Here is a 21719-nt window from a genome sequence, read left to right as displayed (position 1 = left end):
ACACTGTCTCTATACCAGTTAGAGGAGGAGGTGGTGATTAACACTGTCTCTATACTAGGTAGAGGAGGAGGAGGTGATTAACACTGTCTCTATACCAGTTAGAGGAGGAGGTGATTAACACTGTCTCTATACCAGTTAGAGGAGGAGGTGATTAACACTGTCTCTATACCAGTTAGAGGAGGAGGTGATTAACACTGTCTCTATACCAGTTAGAGGAGGAGGTGGAGATTAACACTGTCTCTATACCAGTTAGAGGAGGAGGAGGAGGTGATTAACACTGTCTCTATACCAGTTAGAGGAGGAGGTGGTGATTAACACTGTCTCTATACCAGTTAGATGAGGAGGAGGAGGTGATTAACACTGTCTCTATACCAGTTAGAGGAGGAGGTGGTGATTAACACTGTCTCTATACCAGTTAGAGGAGGAGGAGGAGGTGATTAACACTGTCTCTATACCAGTTAGAGGAGGAGGTGATTAACACTGTCTCTATACCAGTTATAGGAGGAGTTGATTAACACTGTCTCTATACCAGTTAGAGGAGGCGGTGGTGATTAACACTGTCTCTATACCCGTTAGAGGAGGAGGAGGAGGTGATTAACACTGTCTCTATACCAGTTAGAGGAGGAGGTGGTGATTAACACTGTCTCTATACCAGTTAGAGGAGGAGGTGATTAACACGGTCTCTATACCAGTTATAGGAGGAGTTGATTAACACTGTCTCTATACCAGTTAGAGGAGGAGGAGGAGGTGATTAACACTGTCTCTATACCAGTTAGAGGAGGAGGTGGTGATTAACACTGTCTCTATACCAGTTAGAGGAGGAGGTGATTAACACTGTCTCTATACCAGTTAGAGGAGGAGGTGATTTACACTGTCTCTATACCAGTTAGAGGAGGAGGTGATGATTAACACTGTCTCTATACCAGTTAGAGGAGGAGGTGATTAACACTGTCTCTATACCAGTTAGAGGAGGAGGTGGTGATTAACACTGTCTCTATACCAGTTAGAGGAGGAGGTGATTAACACTGTCTCTATACCAGTTAGAGGAGGAGGTGATGATTAACACTGTCTCTATACCAGTTAGAGGAGGAGGAGGTGATTAACACTGTCTCTATACCAGTTAGAGGAGGAGGTGATTAACACTGTCTCTATACCAGTTAGAGGAGGAGGTGATTAACACTGTCTCTATACCAGTTAGAGGAGGAGGTGATTAACACTGTCTCTATACCAGTTAGAGGAGGAGGTGGTGATTAACACTGTCTCTATACTAGGTAGAGGAGGAGGAGGTGATTAACACTGTCTCTATACCAGTTAGAGGAGGAGGTGGTGATTAACACTGTCTCTATACCAGTTAGAGGAGGAGGTGATTAACACTGTCTCTATACCAGTTATAGGAGGAGTTGATTAACACTGTCTCTATACCAGTTAGAGGAGGAGGTGGTGATTAACACTGTCTCTATACCAGTTAGAGGAGGAGGTGGTGATTAACACTGTCTCTATACCAGTTAGAGGAGGAGGTGATTAACACTGTCTCTCTACCAGTTAGAGGAGGAGGTGATTTACACTGTCTCTATACCAGTTAGAGGAGGAGGAGGTGATTAACACGGTCTCTATACTAGGTAGAGGAGGAGGTGAAGACAGCTCAGAGAGACCTTCACATCATGAATGAGTGAGCTTCAGTGCTGAGTTGGGTCATGTTTATTAGCTGGGTCATGTTTATTAGGTGGGTCATGTTTATTAGCTGGGTCATGTTTATTAGGTGGGCCATGCTCATTAGGTTACAGGGAATAATTAAGGGTTAATGGAGTCGGAGACGGAGGCTAAGTGCCAAATGGCACTCTATTCTCTATTTAGCGAACTACCTTTGGACGGGGCACGTGGGGGGCATAGGGAATAGGGTGCCATTTAAGTCCCATGCTGAGAGACCAGATCGAGACATAATGAAGCCGAGGATCCTCTCTCTCTCTCTCTCTGTTGTCTCTGGCCTACAAGTGTTAATTATCTCATGAATTAAATCAATCAATTAATCACAGTAAATTACAGTTGTAGCTAGAACTGCAAAGGGATTGTGGACTGAATACCAAGTTAAAACCAGAGGACAGATCACTGGAGGCTGCAGTAAATTAATTTATTCATTAGTCACACCACTACTTTTAGTCTGACAAATAAAGCTTACTTGGCCAAGTGCTAGTGTCACCACCGTCGTTTAAATAATCGGACCAAGGCGCAGCGTGAGTAGAGTTCCACATATTTATTACAGTGAAACTTCAAAACAACAAAGAATTAACAAAAGTGCAGTACGTAGCGCACATAGGCACTCATACAAACAATATCCCACATCGCAGGTGGGAAAAGGGACACACTAAGTATGATCCCCAATTAGAGGCAACGATCGTCAGCTGCCTCCAATTGGGAACCATACCCACACACCAACATAGAACTATAATAACTAGAAAAAAAACCTAGTCACGCTCTGACCTATTACACCATGGAGAACCCCCAGGGCGTGACAGCTAGTCTCTTCTGACAGCCTCTAGCCAAGCGCTAGTCTCTTCTGACAGGCTCTAGCCAAGCGCTAGTCTCCTCTGACAGCCTCTAGCCAAGCGCTAGGCTCTTCTGACAGCCTCTAGCCAAGCGCTAGTCTCTTCTGACTACCTCTAGCCAAGCAAGTTTCTTCAGCCAGTCTATCCAAGCATCATCTGACAACCCTACGGGCCCTGGGACTCTTATCTTATTATCCCTTGACAAGACAGGATACCCAGGTATAGTCTTGGTTTACGTCCCAAATGGCACTCTATTCCCTTTATAGTGCATGACTTTTGACCAGGGCCCATAGGGCACAATATAGGGATAGTGCCTAACACGCCTACCACTTTGAAGATGCAATATATTTTTATTGTGAAACAAACAAGAAATAAGACCAAAAAAAAGAAAACTTGAGCGTGCATAATTATTCACCCCCCCAAAGTCTATATTTTGTAGAGCCACCTTTTGCAGCAATTACAGCCGCAAGTCTCTTGGGGTATGTCTCTATAAGCTTGGCACATCTAGCCACTAGGATTTTTGCACATTCTTCAAGGCAAAACTGCTCCAGCTCCTTCAAGTTGGATGGGTTCCGCTGGTGTACAGCAATCTTTAAGTCATACCACAGATTCTCAATTGGATTGAGGTCTGGGCATTGAGAAGGCCATTTCAAGAGATTTAAATGTTTTCTGTTAAACCACTCGAGTGTTGCTTTAGCAGCATGCTTAGGATCATTGTCCTGCTGGAAGGTGAACCTCCGTCCCAGGCTCAAATCTCTGGAAGACTGACACAGGTTTCCCTCAAGAATTTCCCTGTATTTAGCGCCATCTATCATTCCTTAAATTCTGACCAGTTTCCCAGTACCTGCCTATGAAAAACATCCCCACAGCATGATGCTGCCACCACCATGCTTCACTGTGGGGATGGTGTTCTCGGGGTGATGAGCGGTGTTGGGTTTGCGCTAGACATAGCATTTTCCTTGATGGCCAAAAAGCTCAATTTTAGTCTCATCTGACCAGAGTACCTTCTTCCATATTTTTGGGGAGTCTCCCACATGCCTTTTGGCATTCTTTACATTTTTTAACAATGGATTTAATGGTGCTCCATGGGATGTTCAAAGTTTCAGATATTTTTTTATAACTCACCCTGATCTGTACTTCTCCACAACTTTGTCCCTGACCTGTTTGGAGAGCTCCTTGGTCTTCATGGTGCTGCTTGCTTGGTGGTGCCCCTTGCTTAGTGGTGTTGCAGACTCTGGGGCCTTTCAGAACAGGTGTATATATACTGAGATCATGTGACACTTAGATTGCACACAGGTGGATTTTATTTAACTAATTATGTGACTTCTGAAGGTACTTGGTTGCACCTGATCTTATTTAGGGGCTTCATAGCAAAGGGGGTGAATACATATGCACTTTTATTTATTTTTTCATTTCACTTAACCAATATAGACTATTTTTGTTTGTCCATTACATGAAATTCAAATAAAAATCTATTAAAATGACAGGTTGTAATGCAACAAAATAGGAAAAACACCCAGGCAGATGAATACTTTTGCAAGCCACTCTAGTGCACTATATACACTCTTAGAAAAAAAGGTTTTTTGCAAGGCACTTTAGGACTAATTGGCTTATAGAGAGCAGAGAGAATGCTTGGAGCAAGTGATTGGTTAATTTACAAAGTCACATGACATATCAAATGTTTTTTGTCAAATGCGCCGAATACAACAAGTGAAGACCTTACCGTGAAATGCTTACTTACAAGCCCTTTACCAACAGTGCAGTTCAAGAGTCAAGAAAATATTCATATTTAATCTGATCACCAACAATGACGAGACAGCCTAGAAGGTCAGAGAACTGGCAGTGTGGTGCCAGGACAACAACCTCTCCCTTAATGTGAGCAAGACAAAGGAGCTGATCGTGGACTACATGAAAAGGCGGGCCGAACAGGCCTCCATTAACATCAATGGAGCTGTAGTGGAGCGGGTCGAGAGTTTCAAGTTCCTTGGCGTCCACATCACCAACAAACTATCATGGTCCAAACACACCAAGACAGTCGTGAAGAGGGCACAACAAAACCTTTCCCCCTTTGGAGAAAAGATTTGGCATGGGTCCCCATATCCTCAAAATGTTCTACAGCTGCACCATCGAGAGCATCCTGACCAGTCACCGCCTGGTATGGCAACTGTTCAACATCTAACCATAAGGCGTTACAGAGGGTAATGTGTACGGCCCAGTACATCACTGGGGCCAAGCTTCCTGCAATCCAGTACCTATATAATAGGCGGTGTCAAAAGAGAGCCCATAAAATTGTCAGAGACTCCAATCACCCAAGTCATAGACTGTTTTCTCTGCTTCCGCAGGTCAAGCGGTACCAGAGTGCCAAGTCTAGGTCCAAGAGGCTCCTTAACAGCTAGTACCCCCAAGCCATAAGACTGCTGAATAATTAATCAAATGGCCACCGGGCTATTACATTGACCCCCCTCCATGTGTTTTGTACACTGCTGTTACTTGCTGTTAATTATCTATGCATAGTCACTTTACCCCAACCTACGTGTACAAATTACCTCGACTAACCTGTACCCCCGCACATTGACTCGGTTCCGGTACCCTGTGTATATAGCTTTGTTATTGTTATGTCATTTTATTGTGTTAGTTTTTATATTTTACTTCAGTTTATTTAGTTAATATTTTCTTAACTCTATTTCTTGAACTGCATTGTTGGTTAAGGGCTTGTAAGTAAGTCGGCGCATGTGAAAAATAACATTCGATTTGAAGAACACACACACACAGACACACAAACACATCACCGCGTTCACCTCCAGACCAAGCTCAACCACCATGTCTTTGTCCCAAAATAGCATCCTATTCACTATTCACAGAGTAGTGCACTAAATAGGGAAAAAAAGCCATTTTGGGCACAGCCCTAGTTGATGCCAGAAGGATCGGGAACTCCAAATGCACTACGTGAATCTCTACATGCCACCAGTTCAACATCATCCTGTCTGTTAGCTGCTTCATTCATTAGACTGCTGGCCAACAGCGTATATGACTTTCTGAAGACACGACGAGAATTGCTTGAACATTTGAGACACATGAAAGCCAGTGTAATTTTTTTAAATGGTTAAATAATTGAACAGTGCATCAGAGGTACTTTGCTACTGTGATTCCTGAAATGCAGAGTCTTTTGATGGAGTATTTTTTAAATCTGAAATTATACTTTTGTTACATTGTTCGCTAGCCTAGCTGGTTAGCTAGCTCTCAGTCTCATCGACCACCAAATGTTGCTAATGCTAGCTAGCCACTTAAGACAACTTGCTTTCTCGAAATGTATGTTAGCTAGTTAAGTTAGCCACTTTATAATACAACCCCCATCTGCTGTAAACATCAGGACACAATTTGAGAGCACTAGTTAGCTCCAAAAGTGGTTAGTAGCTCTGACTGCATGCTGACAGTGCATTCAAAGCCATCCAGTGGCTAACCACACTACAAACATAAGTTTACCAGCTTCACGTGAAGCCATTTCAATGGCAGTGCACCACAACATACCTGAGAGTTTCCTGATTAGCTAGTCTTTGTTTAATTTAATTCTGTGTTAAAAACACAGTTTGAGATCAATATGAGGGGATTTGGCCAGTGGTTCGTTGGGGAAAATGTTGTCCAAGGTTGTAACAGTACTACATCCCAGAGAAATAGAAGTGCAGTGAATGTAAGTAACCCAATCTATGTTCCTGTAACTGTTAGCTCCGAGGGTGTTGTCAGCAATAATCATATGCACATAGAATTGAATTCCACTGTTTCTACTAAAACTGTCTGCCTTAGGAAGAAGCCCACTGTGGACAGCCCACTCAGTACCATTGACTCAAATGTAAATGTCCCTGACATGTCTACCTGTGATCAGCCTCTCAGAATAGCACAAAACCCAGAAAATAACTTAAAATAGCCCATATTAACATATGTAGCCTGAGAAACAAAGGTTTCATAACATCACCTTCATATTCTTCCCATCTCTGAAACACATTTTCCTTTTGATGATTCAGTAGTAGTAGATGGTTACAGAATATATAGGAAAGATAGACATGCAAATGGAGGAGGTGTTGCCATGTACTGTATTCCTGTTAGGCTGAGAGAGGTCCTCATGTTAGATGCTGTAGCAGTATAACAGCTAGAGGTTTCATCTACCTCACCTAAAGCCTATGCTTCCAGTTATGGACTGGCACCCACCAAGAAACTCACTGTTAGAACTGACAAATTCCCCATGGAGAGATGATGAATTGAAAGATTGTATGACTGAGAGGGATGAGGCAAAGGGAATAGCAAATAAGTCTGACAACACAGTAGACCTGCAAACATACTGCAAATTGATAAATCATGTGACTAAACTGAAGAAAAAGCAGAGAAGAAACTGTATTATGAAGTAAAGATCAATGATATAAAGAATGATGTTAAACTCTTTGGAGCACATTAAATTATGTTTTGGGCAGAACAGATCATTCAGATCCATCCTTCATTGTGACTCCTGTTTACCACATCTTTAAGCCTAGAAGATGGAGTGTGCCCTCAGGCCTGGAGGGTGACAAAGGTCATTCTGCTGTCCAAAAATAGCAGAGCACCCCTTTAATGGTTCAAACAGCCGACCAATCAGAGCACCCCTTTAATGGTTCAAACATCCGACCAATCAGAGCACCCCTTTAATGGTACAAAAAAAAATAGTGTTATTTTACAGAAAACATATTAACAACAGAATTTCTGCATGCTTATAGGGAAGGGCACTCAACATGCTCGGCACTGACACAAAAGCCTAATGATTGGCTGAAAGAAATTGATAGTAAGAAGATTGTGGGAGCTTGGTTGGATTGTGTTTCGGAGGACGCATGGCTCTCGACCTTCGTCTCTCCCAAGCCGTACGGGAGTTGTAGTGATGATGTCATTGATTAAAACCTATTGCTGAACAAAAATAGACCTCTGCCTTATTTGTCTCCCGCCATACGGGGCCATTTCATAACTCTCACATGGAGTGAGAGTTACCTATCTTTTTTTCTTTTTGAATTTTACCCCCCAATTTTGTGGTATCCAATTGTTAGTATTTACTATCTTGTCTCATCACTACAACTCCCGTACAGCTTGGGAGGGATGAAGGTCGAGAGCCATGCGTCCTCCGAAACACAACCCAACCAAGCCGCACTGCTTCTTAACACAGCCGCAGCAATGTGTCGGAGGAAACACCGTGCACTCAGCATGCACTGCGCCCGGCCTGCCACAGGAGTCGCTAGTGCACGATGAGACAAGGATATCCCTACCGGCCAAACCCTCCCTAACCTGGACGACACTAGGCCAATTGTGCATCGCCCCATGGACCTCCCAGTCGTGGCCGGCTGCGACAGAGCCTGGGCTCGAACCCAGAGTCTCTGGTGGCACAGCTAGCACTGCGATGTAGTGCCTTAGACCACTGCGCCACCCGGGAGGCATGAGAGTTACCTTTCTAATAGAACACAGAGCGTTTTCTTTAATGGAAGCCTCTCTAATGCAAATTGTGTTGAATGTGGCGTACTGCAGGGAAGCCGGCTTGGACCATTATTGCTTTTTTTTTTACTAAGGACCTTCCACAGAACCTGACCTTCACAGCATTGGGACAGAGGTACAGACTCACAGGAGAAGCATCACGTGTGTGGTGTGTGGTGTGTGGTGTGTGTGTGTGTGTGTGTGTGTGTGTGTGTGTGTGTGTGTGTGTGTGTGTGTGTGTGTGTGTGTGTGTGTGTGTGTGTGATAATAGCAGATCCGTAATACCAGATGTGTTTACTGAGGAGTCTTATTAACTTACAGCTTCCAAACTTAAGAGGACAGGCGTGGGCATCCATGGGGAAGTCCTCTAACTGCATGGGGCATTCTGCTGAGATGGTTAACCTGTAGAGACATCAGAGATTACAAATTATATTGTGATCGTGATTCATTACAATTATTAACCTTTCTGGCGCAGGGTTTCTGCTAGCGACCCACCACGACAACATCCGGTGAAATTGCAGAGCGCCAGATTCAAAATACAGAAATAGTCATAATAAACATTCATAAAAAATACACGTGTTATACATCGGTTTAAAGATTAACTTCTTGTTAATCCAGCCGGTTTGTCAGATTTCAAAAATGCTTTACGGCGAAAGCATACCATGTATGTGATTATCTGAGGACAGCGTCCCGCATTCAAAACCATGAAAAACATTTTCCAACCAAACAGATGCATCACGAAAGTCAGAAATAGCAATAAAATAAATCGCTTACCTTTGAAGATCTTCATCTTTCCGAAATCCCGAAGGTCTCAGTTACACAATGAATGGTTGTTTTGTTCGATAAAGTCCTTCTTTATATCCCAAAATTGTCCATTTTGTTTGGTGCATTTGAGTCAGAAACATACGGGTTCCAACTCGCACAACTTGCTGACAAAGGATCTAATAAGTTATCTGTAAACTTGGTCCAAACAATTCAAACAACATTTCTAATCCAACCTCAGGTGCCCTAAAATGTAAATAATCAATCAAATTTAAGACGGAATAAACTGTTTCCAATACCGGAGAAAACAACACGGAGAGTGCTCTCATTCACCAAAAGACTAGACTCCACCTCTCATTCACCAAAAGACTAGACTCCACCTCTCATTCACCAAAAGACTAGACTCCACCTCTCATTCACCAAAAGACTAGACTCCACCTCTCATTCACCAAAAGACTAGACTCCACCTCTCATTCACCAAAAGACTAGACTCCACCTCTCATTCACCAAAAGACTAGACTCCACCTCTCATTCACCAAAAGACTAGACTCCACCACTCATTCACCAAAAGACTAGACTCCACCTCTCATTCACCAAAAGACTAGACTCCACCTCTCATTCACCAAAAGACTAGACTCCACCTCTCATTCACCAAAAGACTAGACTCCACCTCTCATTCACCAAAAGACTAGACTCCACCTCTCATTCACCAAAAGACTAGACTCCACCTCTCATTCACCAAAAGACTAGACTCCACCTCTCATTCACCAAAAGACTAGACTCCACCTCTCATTCACCAAAAGACTAGACTCCACCACTCATTCACCAAAAGACTAGACTCCACCTCTCATTCACCAAAAGACTAGACTCCACCTCTCATTCACCAAAAGACTAGACTCCACCTCTCATTCACCAAAAGACTAGACTCCACCTCTCATGCACCAAAAGACTAGACTCCACCTCTCATTCACCAAAAGACTAGACTCCACCTCTCATTCACCAAAAGACTAGACTCCACCTGAGTGACACTTAGAAAGAATACGACTACTCATTTTTCAACAAAAAAAACATAGAACCATTTCTAAAGACTGTTGACATCTAGTGGAAGCCATAGGAACTGCAATCTGGGTCCTAATAATTCCGCTTCTCCATAGAAAAGAATTGGAAAATCCAATGACCTCAACAACAAAAAAATCCTGGATGGATTGTCCTCGGGGTTTCGCCTGCCAAATCAGGTCTGTTATACTCACAGATATTATTTTAACAGTTTCAGAAACTTTAGAGGGTTTTCTATCCAATACTACCATGCATATGCATATCCTAGCTTCCGGGCCTGAGTAACAGGCAGTTTACTTTGGGCACCTCAGTCACCCAAACTTCCGAATACTGCCCTTTAAGAAGTTCTAATTAATCGTCATAGCATCAGTTGCTCAACTCCATTTCACCAATGATTCCATTACTATGTCAGAGCACGGTGTTAATAGACAAATTACCATGTTACTACAAAACCAGAAGAGCAATTTATGCTTTGACATGATTAACCTAGAGACAACATCATGATTATTTTACAATACATCATCATCATCATCGTCATCACTATTACATTTTTTATGATAACATTCATCCATTTAGATCACAATGTGTGATATTATATAGAAACAGGAACAAAATCCTGCATTATTTGCTATAACAAGAGGTCAAAACATTTACATCATGGAGACTTCTTGCGTCTTCTGTTAATAAGAATATTTAGAGATAACAAAGAGACGTTCATTGCCCGAGAAGTTTGTGTAGTTTAAGGCCCTTTAACACTATAAACCAAATATAGGGCCCTTTAACACTATAAAGACTCCACAAGTCTCCTGATGTAGTTTAAGTGTTGTTGTGGACTTACAACATCCAATATTAGTTGGTTTCTATTTTTTTGAAAACAAATGGGTTGGCGGGTTGGCGCCCCCCCTTGGGTTGTGCCGTGGCGGAGATCTTTGTGGGCTATACTCGGCCTTGTCTCAGGATGGTAAGTTGGTGGTTGAAGATATCCCTCTAGTGGTGTGGGGGCTGTGCTTTGGCAAAGTGGGTGGGGTTATATCCTTCCTGTTTGGCCCTGTCCGGGGGTGTCCTCGGATGGGGCCACAGTGTCTCCTGACCCCTCCTGTCTCAGCCTCCAGTATTTATGCTGCAGTAGTTTATGTGTCGGGAGGCTAGGGTCAGTTTGTTATATCTGGAGTACTTCTCCTGTCCTATCCGGTGTCCTGTGTGAATTTAAGTATGCCATCTCCAATGATCTCTTTCTTTCTCTCTTTCTTTCTCTCTCTCGGAGGACCTGAGCCCTAGGACCATGCCTCAGGACTACCTGACATGATGACTCCTTGCTGTCCCCAGTCCACCTGGCAGTGCTGCTGCTCCAGTTTCAACTGTTTTGCCTGTGATTATTATTATTTGACCGTGCTGGTCATTTATGAACATTTGAACATCTTGGCCATGTTGTGTTACAATCTCCACATGGCACAGCCAGAAGTGGACTGGCCACCCCTCATAGCCTGGTTGCTCTCTAGGTTTCTTCCTAGGTTTTGGCCTTTCTAGGGAGTTTTTCCTAGCCACCATGCTTCTACACCTGCATTGCTTGCTGTTTGGGGTTTTAGGCTGGGTTTCTGTACAGGACTTTTAGATATCAGCTGATGTATGAAGGGCTATATAAATAAATTTGATTTAATTTGATTTGAAATGGGAAAAACAGAAATCTGGAAAAAACACATTTTAGCTAAAATACAGCTCTTCTCTCATTTCTCTCTCTCCCTCTCTATCCCTGTCTATCTCTGTCATTTGCTCACTCAATAAATGAGAGGTGGATTTGAGTTGGAATGCCATGTGATCTCATGGGAACGGCATTCCAAATGTGATGTGTATGTCCAGCTGTATCAAAACAGCGTAACAGTATCCCATCTGAAAACTGTGATTCTAGACTGCCATCTACTGGAGATAGTTCATCATCATCATCACCTGGCTTTCCAAAAGCGGTCCAATAAGATCAGCATCATCATTATTCAGTCTACCAGCTCCTACATCCGATGGCATATACAGGTATGTTCATAATGTGGTCCAATCAAATACAACAATGTTCCCCAGCCCATATATGAACATTTTCTTCCAATAAATCTTAAAATGTAATCGGACATTGAACATTTGTGGTTTTAATCTAAGTTCCTTTTGTAAAATATTGGAGTAAGAATCCCCACAGGAAATGTGCAGTAGAGGAGAGGACACATGTCTGGTAAATGAAGTATTTGCTCAGGTATTGAGCCAACGCATTGATTGTTTCTTTCAAACATTTTTTTTTTTCCTTTTGAAAACAGTTGAAAACGGAGCGGCGCTCAGGAGGTGTGAGGAAGCGGGGGCTCAGGAGGTGTGAGGCTGTGCTTGTGGGTGTTTGAGTTTGAGTGACAAGGGCTCGGAGGGGGCGGGTGCTCAGGGTGTGTGTGTCCGCTGGGTGTTTGAGTGAGAAAGGCATAGAGGAGAAACAACCAGTAAAAGCACAGTACCCTTCATTATCAATACACATCAAAACATTCTTTCCAGAATCTAGGTGTTTGCCAGACTCTCTGGTGGTCTACACAGGAACTACACCTCCCTCTGGAGGTCTACACAGGAACTACACCTCCCTCTGGTGGTCTACACAGGAACTACACCTCCCTCTGGTGGACTACACAGGAACTACACCTCCCTCTGGTGGGCTACACAGGAACTACACCTCCTTCTCGTGGCCTACACAGGAACTACACCTCCCTCTGGTGGACTACACAGGAACATAACAACTGGAAGAATGTATCTAGTGATGTAAAAAGACACAGAACATTGGTAAGGCAAAACAATGGACAGGCTATTCCAAGTGATTTGAGTGGGTGCAGAGTTGCATGATACCCAACCACAGAAATATTGCTGTTTTCAGAAAATAGGCATTGTAACTCACTGATTAGTCTTTCAATAATTAAACACGTCAATGATTCCTTCTTAGGAATGTCTCTGAAGCAAAACTTAGGGCTCTATTTTAACAAACCTAACGCAATGGGTGCTATAGGTTCAGGGATGTGTCAGAAATATTTTTACTATTTTCACAACCAGAATTATGGGCGCAGTAGCTGGAAGTGGAGTGAAAGGGCTGGGGTTTGATGAATAAACAAGTTGGAGGTGTGTCAAGGCTAGACATCTCACAGGCCAATCAGAATGTGCTCCATGGCTAAATATGTGGTCGTTTCAAGTTGTGTATTTACCGTCTTTTATGTATTTCATTGTCATCAAACTCCAATTGTTGATCAAACTCCAACTCCAATTGATTGTTAGTCAGTTAAAGCCTAGTTTGTTAAATAGCCTGCAGAAAACAAAATAATAAAATGTAGGCCCATCTTTGCTAAACATGTTGAACATATTTGCAGTCCACATTGTATTAATTAAAAGCATGGCTTCAATAAGGGAATATATTGTGTAACATTCACACTGCTATAGGGGCTAGGCCTACTGTAGGCCTATATGTCTGAGCCATGTTTATTCAGAAAGTATTCAGACCTCTTGACTTTTTCCACATTTTGTAAATTTACAGCAATTTTCTAAAATGGATTCAGTTAATGTGTTTCCTCGTCAATCTAAACACACAAAGTAAAAACAGGTTATAGAAATGTTTGCAAATATATATATATATACATATTTATTTAAAAAATAAAACAATTAAATACCTTATTTAAATAAGTATTCAGACCCTTTGCTATGAGACTCGAAATTGAGCTCAGGTGCATCTTGTTTCCATTGATCATCCTTGAGATGTTTTTACAACTTGATTGGAGTCCACCTGGTGGTAAATTCAAATTCACCTGTTTATAAGGTCCCACATTTGACAGTGCATGTCAGAGCAAAAATCAAACCATGAGGTCGAAGGAATTGTCCGGTAGATCTCTGATACAGGATTGTGTCGAGGCACAGATCTGGGGAAGGGTATCAAAACATTTCTGCAGCATTGAAGGTCCCCAAGGACACAGTGGCCTCCATCATTATTAAATGGAAATAGTTTGGAACCACCAAGACTCTTCCTAGAGCTGGCCGCCCGGGCAAACGGAGCAATCGGGGGTGAAGGGCCTTGGTGAGGAAGATGAACCTGGTGGTCATTTGGACAGAGCTCCAAAGTTCTTCTGTGGATATGGGAGAAACTTCCAGAAGAACAACCATCTCTGCAGCACTAAACCAATCTGGTCTTTATTGTAGTGGCCAGACAGAAGCCACTCTTCAGTAAAAGGCACACGACAGCCAGCTTGGAGTTTGCTAAAAGCCATCTAAAAACTCTCAGACCATGACAAACCAGACTCTCTGGTCTGATGAAACCAAGATTGAACTCTTTGGCCTGAATGCCAAGTGTCACGTCTGGAGGAAACCTGTCACCATCCCTACGGTGAACCATGGTGGTGGCAGCATCATGCTGTGGGGATGTTTTTCAGAGGCAGGGACTGGAAGACTAGTCAGGAAAGATCTTTACGGGGAAAGATGAATGGCGCAAAGTACAGAGAGATACTTGATGAAAACCTGCTCCAGAGCGCACAGGACCTTAGACTGGGTGAAGGTTCACCTTCTAACAGGACACCGACCCCAAGCACACAGCCAAGGAGGAGTGGCTTCGGGACAAGTCTTTGAATGTCCTTGAGTGGCCCAGCCAGAGACCAGATTTGAACCCGATCTAACATCTCTGGAGAGACCTGAAAATAGCTGTGCAGTAACGCTCCCCATCCAACCTGACAGAGCTTTAGAGGATCTGCAGAGACGAATGGGAGAAACTCCCCCAATACAGGTGTGCCAAGCTTGTAGCGTCATATCCAAGAAGACTCAAGGCTGTAATCACTGCCAAAGGTGCAACAACAAAGTACTGAGTAAAGGGTCTGAATACTTATGGAAATGTGATATTTCAGTTTAAAAAATAAATTCAAAAATTCAAAAAATCTATTTTTGCTTCGTCATTATGGGGTATTGTGTGTAGATTGATGAGTGAAAAAAAAAACGATTTAATATATTCTAGAAAAAGGCTGTAACGTAACAAAATATGGAAAAACTCAAGAGAGCTGAATAGTTTCTGAATCCACTGTACCTTTTTTTAAAACATTATTTATTTTACCTTAATTTAACTAGGCAAGTCCGTTAAGAACACATTCTTATTTACAATCACAGCCTAGGAACAGTGGGTTAACTGCCTTGTTCAGGGGAACAGTGGGTTAACTGCCTTGTTCAGGGGAACAGTGGGATAACTGCCTTGTTCAGGGGAACAGTGGGTTAACTGCCTTGTTCAGGGGAACAGTGGGATAACTGCCTTGTTCAGGGGAACAGTGGGTTAACTGCCTTGTTCAGGGGAACAGTGGGTTAACTGCCTTGTTCAGGGGACCAGTGGGATAACTGCCTTGTTCAGGGGAACAGTGGGTTAACTGTCTTGTTCAGGGGAACAGTGGGTTAACTGCCTTGTTCAGGGGAACAGTGGGTTAACTGCCTTGTTCAGGGAACCAGTGGGTTAACTGCCTTGTTCAGGGGACCAGTGGGTTAACTGCCTTGTTCAGGGGACCAGTGGGTTAACTGCCTTGTTCAGGGGACCAGTGGGTTAACTGCCTTGTTCAGGGGAACAGTGGGTTAACTGCCTTGTTCAGGGGAACAGTGGGTTAACTGCCTTGTTCAGGGGCAGAACGACAGATTTGTACCTTGTCAGCTCGGGGATTAGAACTTGTAAACTTTACGGTTACTAGTTACGGTTACTAGATATGGTTACTAGTTACGGTTACTAGATATGGTTACTAGTTACGGTTACTAGATACGGTTACTAGTTACGGTTACTAGTTACGGTTACTAGTTACGGTTACTAGTTACGGTTACTAGTTACGGTTACTAGTTACGGTTACTAGATACGGTTACTAGATACGGTTACTAGTTACGGTTACTAGTTACGGTTACTAGATACGGTTACTAGTTACGGTTACTAGCTACGGTTACTAGATACGGTTACTAGATACGGTTACTAGTTACGGTTACTAGTTACGGTTACTAGTTACAGTTACTAGTTACGGTTACTAGCTACGGTTACTAGATACGGTTACTAGTCCAACCACTAGGCTAAGGATACGGTTACTAGTTACGGTTACTAGTTACGGTTACTAGTTACGGTTACTAGTTACGGTTACTAGTTACGGTTACTAGTTACGGTTACTAGATACGGTTACTAGATACGGTTACTAGTTACGGTTACTAGTTACGGTTACTAGATACGGTTACTAGTTACGGTTACTAGATACGGTTACTAGTCCAACCACTAGGCTACCCTGCCAACCATTGTCAATAAGCAAAATTAAATTCCCTATTAAATAAGGCTTTAAAATAGGGCGATTCATTCTAATCAAAAATACAACAACAACTTGTTTTGAACAGGCTATGTCTAAGTACAGCCACCATAATTGCTGCCCGTGGGCAGATGACACCAAGGCGCAACGCAGACAATGGAGGATTTTACGCACATCTAAAACTTTTCACAGAAACAAAGATCCAATATAAAAAGAGAATATCCACTCAGTGCTATACTGCTATATGTTTTATAATGGGACCATCTTACGTGTCACATCCACTTCTCCAGAAATAGCAGATGGCTCCTAAATTGCATTATGGACATTCGCCATCCAAGACAGGATGTGAATTATTCAAAGTTTTTTTTTTAATCAAATTAAATGAAAAACAAGATCTGTGTGTGTTTTTTATTTATTTATTTTTTTACCAATAATATTTTGAAATAGCTTTGGGGGTCAGAAGCAGGATATCATAAAATCCACAGAATTAAAAAAAAAAAAAAAAAGGGATTGCCTTCGTTATAGCCTTTTGATCTAGTCCGGGTAACGGTAGCCTACTGTACATGGAGGGGTTTTATAGTTCATGATGGACATATGGACATGTAGCCTACATGGAGGGGTTTTATAGTTCATGATGGACATATGGACATGTAGCCTACATGGAGGGGTTTTATAGTTCATGATGGACATATGGACATGTAGCCTACTGTACATGGAGGGGTTTTATAGTTCATGATGGACATATGGACATGTAGCCTACTGTACATGGAGGGGTTTTATAGTTCATGATGGACATATGGACATGTAGCCTACTGTACATGGAGGGGTTTTATAGTTCATGATGGACATATGGACATGTAGCCTACATGGAGGGGTTTTATAGTTCATGATGGACATATGGACATGTAGCCTACTGTACATGGAGGGGTTTTATAGTTCATGATGGACATATGGACATGTAGCCTACATGGCCTACATGGGGTTTTATAGTTCATGATGGACATATGGACATGTAGCCTACTGTACATGGAGGGGTTTTATAGTTCATGATGGACATATGGACATGTAGCCTACTGTACATGGAGGGGTTTTATAGTTCATGATGGACATATGGACATGTAGCCTACTGTACATGGAGGGGTTTATAGTTCATGATGGACATATGGACATGTAGCCTACTGTACATGGAGGGGTTTTATAGTTCATGATGGACATATGGACATGTAGCCTACATGGAGGGGTTTTAAGTATGTCCAAAACGGGACCTGACTAAAATAATGTAGACCTACACAATACATAGGATACAATATAAAGGGGATGTCCACTCACACTTCTGCTGCTCCTTATCTTTTAATAAATGGTGATGAAGATGTATTTCAAAGCACTATCACCAATCAAACTCTTCATCGGTAGGCTCCTCGATGAACACATTGGACAGGACAACGAAACAGTCTTCATTGAAGAGAGGCAATATGTTTTTAATCAAATGTTGAAAAACATGAGTTTTCATGTTTCTAAATTCGAGGGTTCCCGGCACAAAAAGCAAACCTACTTTCATGTTCCATGAGTGTAAGGGTGTGTCACGGCTGGATAGGCTTCAGCTCACAAACACCCATTAACAACAACCACGTTACCGCTAAGACCTGCTTTTCATTGGTCTGTTCCATGAGTGTAAGGGTGTGTCACGGCTGGATAGGCTTCAACTCACAAACACCCATTACCGCTAAGACCTGCTTTTCATTGGTCTTACATCTTCCAATACGCGCTGCATGAAATCACTTTTACACCTGTTTTGAAGGACACACCTCAAATATTGACAGCCCTTCCCACTTCAGTGCGAGCGAGTTGATATTAGACAGGTACATTTCTGCAACTGAAACATGGGCTGAAAAACGCCAGAGTGTCAGTTTTTACAAACTAAAGAGCGTTTGGCAATTGTGCCGCCGTAGCGCCAGGCGAAAATAGAGCCCCTAGGCTGTGAATAGAGCCCCTAGGCTGTGAATAGAGTCCCTAGGCTGTGAATAGAGTCCCTAGGCTGTGAATAGAGCCCCTAAGCTGTGAATAGAGCCCCTAGGCTGTGAATAGAGCCACTAGGCTGTGAATAGAGCCCCTAGGCTGTGAATAGAGCCCCTAGGCTGTGAATAGAGCCCCTAGGCTGTGAATAGAGCCCCTAAGCTGTGAATAGAGCCCCTAGGCTGTGAATAGAGCCCCTAGGCTGTGAATAGAGCCCCTAGGCTGTGAATAGAGCCCCTAGGCTGTGAATAGAGTCCCTAGGCTGTGAATAGAGCCCCTAGGCTGTGAATAGAGCCCCTAGGCTGTGAATAGAGCCCCTAGGCTGTGAATAGAGCCCCTAGGCTGTACATAGGGCTCCTAGGCTGTGAATAGAGCCCCTAGGCTGTGAATAGAGCCCCTAGGCTGTGAATAGAGCCCCTAGGCTGTAAATAGGGCTCCTAGTCTGTAAATAGAGTCCCTAGGACATAAATAGAGCCACTAGGCTGTGAAGATCCCCTAGGCTGTAAATAGGGCTCCTAGGCTGTGATTATAGCCACTAGGCTGTGAATAGAGCCCCTAGGCTGTGAATAGAGCCCCTAGGCTGTACATAGGGCTCCTAGGCTGTAAATAGAGCCCCTAGGCTGTGAATAGAGCCCCTAGGCTGTGAATAGAGCCCCTAGGCTGTAAATAGGGCTCCTAGTCTGTAAATAGAGTCCCTAGGACATAAATAGAGCCACTAGGCTGTGGAGATCCCCTAGGCTGTAAATAGGGCTCCTAGGCTGTGATTATAGCCACTAGGCTGTGAATAGGGCCCATAGGCTGTGATTATAGCCACTAGGCTGTGAATAGAGCCCCTAGGCTGTGAATATAGCCACTAGGCTGTGAATAGAGCCACCAGGCTGTGAATAGAGCCCCTACGCTGTGAATAGAGCCCCTAGGCTGTGAATAGAGCCCCTAGGCTGTGAATAGAGCCCCTAGGCTGTACATAGGGCTCCTAGGCTGTGAATATAGCCCCTAGGCTGTGAATAGAGCCCCTAGGCTGTGAATAGAGCCACTAGGCTGTGAATAGAGCCCCTAGGCTGTGAATAGAGCCCCTAGGCTGTGAATAGAGCCCCTAGGCTGTGAATAGAGCCACTAGGCTGTGAATAGAGCCCCTAGGCTGTGAATAGAGCCACTAGGCTGTGAATAGAGCCCCTAGGCTGTGAATATAGCTCCTAGGCTGTGAATAGAGCCCCTAGGCTGTGAATAGAGCCACTAGGCTGTGAATAGAGCCCCTAGGCTGTGAATATAGCCACTAGGCTGTGAATAGAGCCTCTAGGCTGTGAATAGAGCCCCTAGGCTGTGAATAGAGCCCCTAGGCTGTGAATAGAGCCTCTAGGCTGTGAATAGAGCCCCTAGGCTGTGAATAGAGCCCCTAGGCTGTGAATAGAGCCCCTAGGCTGTGAATATAGCCCCTAGGCTGTACATAGAGCCACTAGGCTGTGAATAGAGCCACTAGGCTGTGAATAGAGCCACTAGGCTGTGGCTATCCCAAAGTGATTTGAAATCCCAACAGTGGGTGCAGAGCTGCATGATAGCCAACCACAACAAAACATTGGTGCTCTGTTAGCAGATCACTAAATTGACTGTTCCTGAATCAGCTTTGAAACACATCAAGGATTTTCTATTTCATCTCCTTTAAGGAGTGTCAATAGCATTCCATCAGCTCTTCCACTTTCAATTATCTCATTACAAAACCAACCTTCTCTGCAATTATTTTTTTTGCTGATTACATTGACAGTGTTTACCATGGCTGGGTTAGAAAGTGTTTTTTAAATGGATGTTTGTCTGAGATCAATCCGTGCCTGGGTAAGAAGAGGGGCAACAGAAGATTCTCTGGTCATTAGCAGGAAGTATATGCAGAGCCACAACACAATAGCAGGTTAGCGTTTTGTCATCATGAATCTAGTTCTGGAGGCAGCTCTGAACCTAACCCTAACCTTAACCATAACTTTAACCAAACTGCACACTAACCTTAAATTAAGACCAAAAAAACATTTTTTTTTGTTTTCATGAATTTTTAAAAGTATATACAGTATTTTACTTTTATTTTTTTATTTTTTAAAATCTGAATGTTTTTCAAATCTGATTCATTATATACTATACACACTATAACCTAACCCTCGTCTAAAGTAGTGCACTAAATAGGGAATAGGGTGCCATAGGGCTCTGGTCTAAAGTAGTGCACTATATAGGGAATAGGGTGCCATAGGGCTCTGGTGTAAAGTAGTGCTCTATATAGGGAATAGGGTTCTATACGGCTCTGGTATAAAGTAGTGCACTACATAGGGAATAGGGTGCCATTTTGCCCTAACCTGCAGACCACATTGCTCCCCCTTTAACATGTTCAATCTCTCCCTAGAATGTCATGAAGTCCCCAAGTTGTTGAAATCACCATTTTTCCTCCCTCTTTTGAGTTGGTACCACTCTACTGAATAACTGTTGGCCCATATCTAAGTTGGATTTTTTGGGGGGGCAAAAGTATTGGCGTCGCTAGTCAATTAGAAGGACCTTGTCTACTTCCAGGAAAAGTATGGACTGAGGTTTTCATTCTAGCCACAGCACTGTTTACATTTGTGGATTATATTCACTGGAAATTGTGTATCTGTGTTCATAGACTTGACCAGCCTGTCTTGGTGCAGAGACTGAAGTGTGTTGGGATGATGTGTGATCTATATAGTGGTGTTGGTCTCCACACCACTGTGATCTATATAGTGGTGTTGGTCTCCACACCACTGTGATCTATATAGTGGTGTTGGTCTCCACACCACTGTGACCTATATAGTGGTGTTGGTCTCCACACCACTGTGATCTATATAGTGGTGTTGGTCTCCACACCACTGTGATCTCTATAGTGGTGTTGGTCTCCACACCACTGTGATCTCTATAGTGGTGCTGGTCTTCACACCACTGTGATCTATATAGTGGTGTTGGTCTCCACACCACTGTGATCTATATAGTGGTGTTGGTCTCCACACCACTGTGATCTATATAGTGGTGTTGGTCTCCACACCACTGTGACCTATATAGTGGTGCTGGTTTATGCTGCAGTAGTTTATGTGTCGGGGGGCTAGGGTCAGTTTGTTATATCTGGAGTACTTCTCCTGTCCTATTCGGTGTCCTGTGTGCGTTCTCTAATTCTCTCCTCTCTTTCTTTCTCTCTCTCTCTCGGAGGAGGACCTGAGCCCTAGGACCATGCCCCAGGACTACCTGACATGATGACTCCTTGCTGTCCCCAGTCCACCTGGCCGTGCTGCTGCTCCAGTTTCAACTGTTCTGCCTTATTATTATTTGACCATGCTGGTCATTAATGAACATTTGAACATCTTGGCCATGTTCTGTTATAATCTCCACCCGGCACAGCCAGAAGAGGACTGGCCACCCCACATATGCTCTCTCTAATTCTCTCTTTCTTTCTCTCTCTCGGAGGACCTGAGCCCTAGGACCGTGCCCCAGGACTACCTGACATGATGACTCCTTGCTGTCCCCAGTCCACCTGACTGTGCTGCTGCTCCAGTTTCAACTGTTCTGCCTTATTATTATTTGACCA

The 21719-nt window shown here is 43.3% G+C and overlaps 1 protein-coding gene across 2 annotated transcripts in view; it reads right to left on the bottom strand.

Annotated features, from left to right (window-relative positions):
- Positions 1-21719, bottom strand: part of LOC112251871 (gamma-aminobutyric acid receptor subunit alpha-5-like) — an 81209-nt gene that overhangs the window by 38064 nt on the left and 21426 nt on the right. For both annotated transcript variants that reach the window (XM_042322669.1, XM_042322668.1), the window contains one exon: positions 8344-8426. In XM_042322669.1, the coding sequence (XP_042178603.1) occupies positions 8344-8426 (83 nt within the window). The remainder of the gene's footprint in view (positions 1-8343; positions 8427-21719) is intronic.

The sequence above is a fragment of the Oncorhynchus tshawytscha genome, linkage group LG05 (genome assembly GCF_018296145.1).
Source record: "Oncorhynchus tshawytscha isolate Ot180627B linkage group LG05, Otsh_v2.0, whole genome shotgun sequence".
Lineage (NCBI taxonomy): Eukaryota > Metazoa > Chordata > Actinopteri > Salmoniformes > Salmonidae > Oncorhynchus > Oncorhynchus tshawytscha.
The sequence above is the reverse complement of the archived record's forward strand: the minus strand, read 5'-3'. Positions and strand labels throughout refer to the sequence as shown.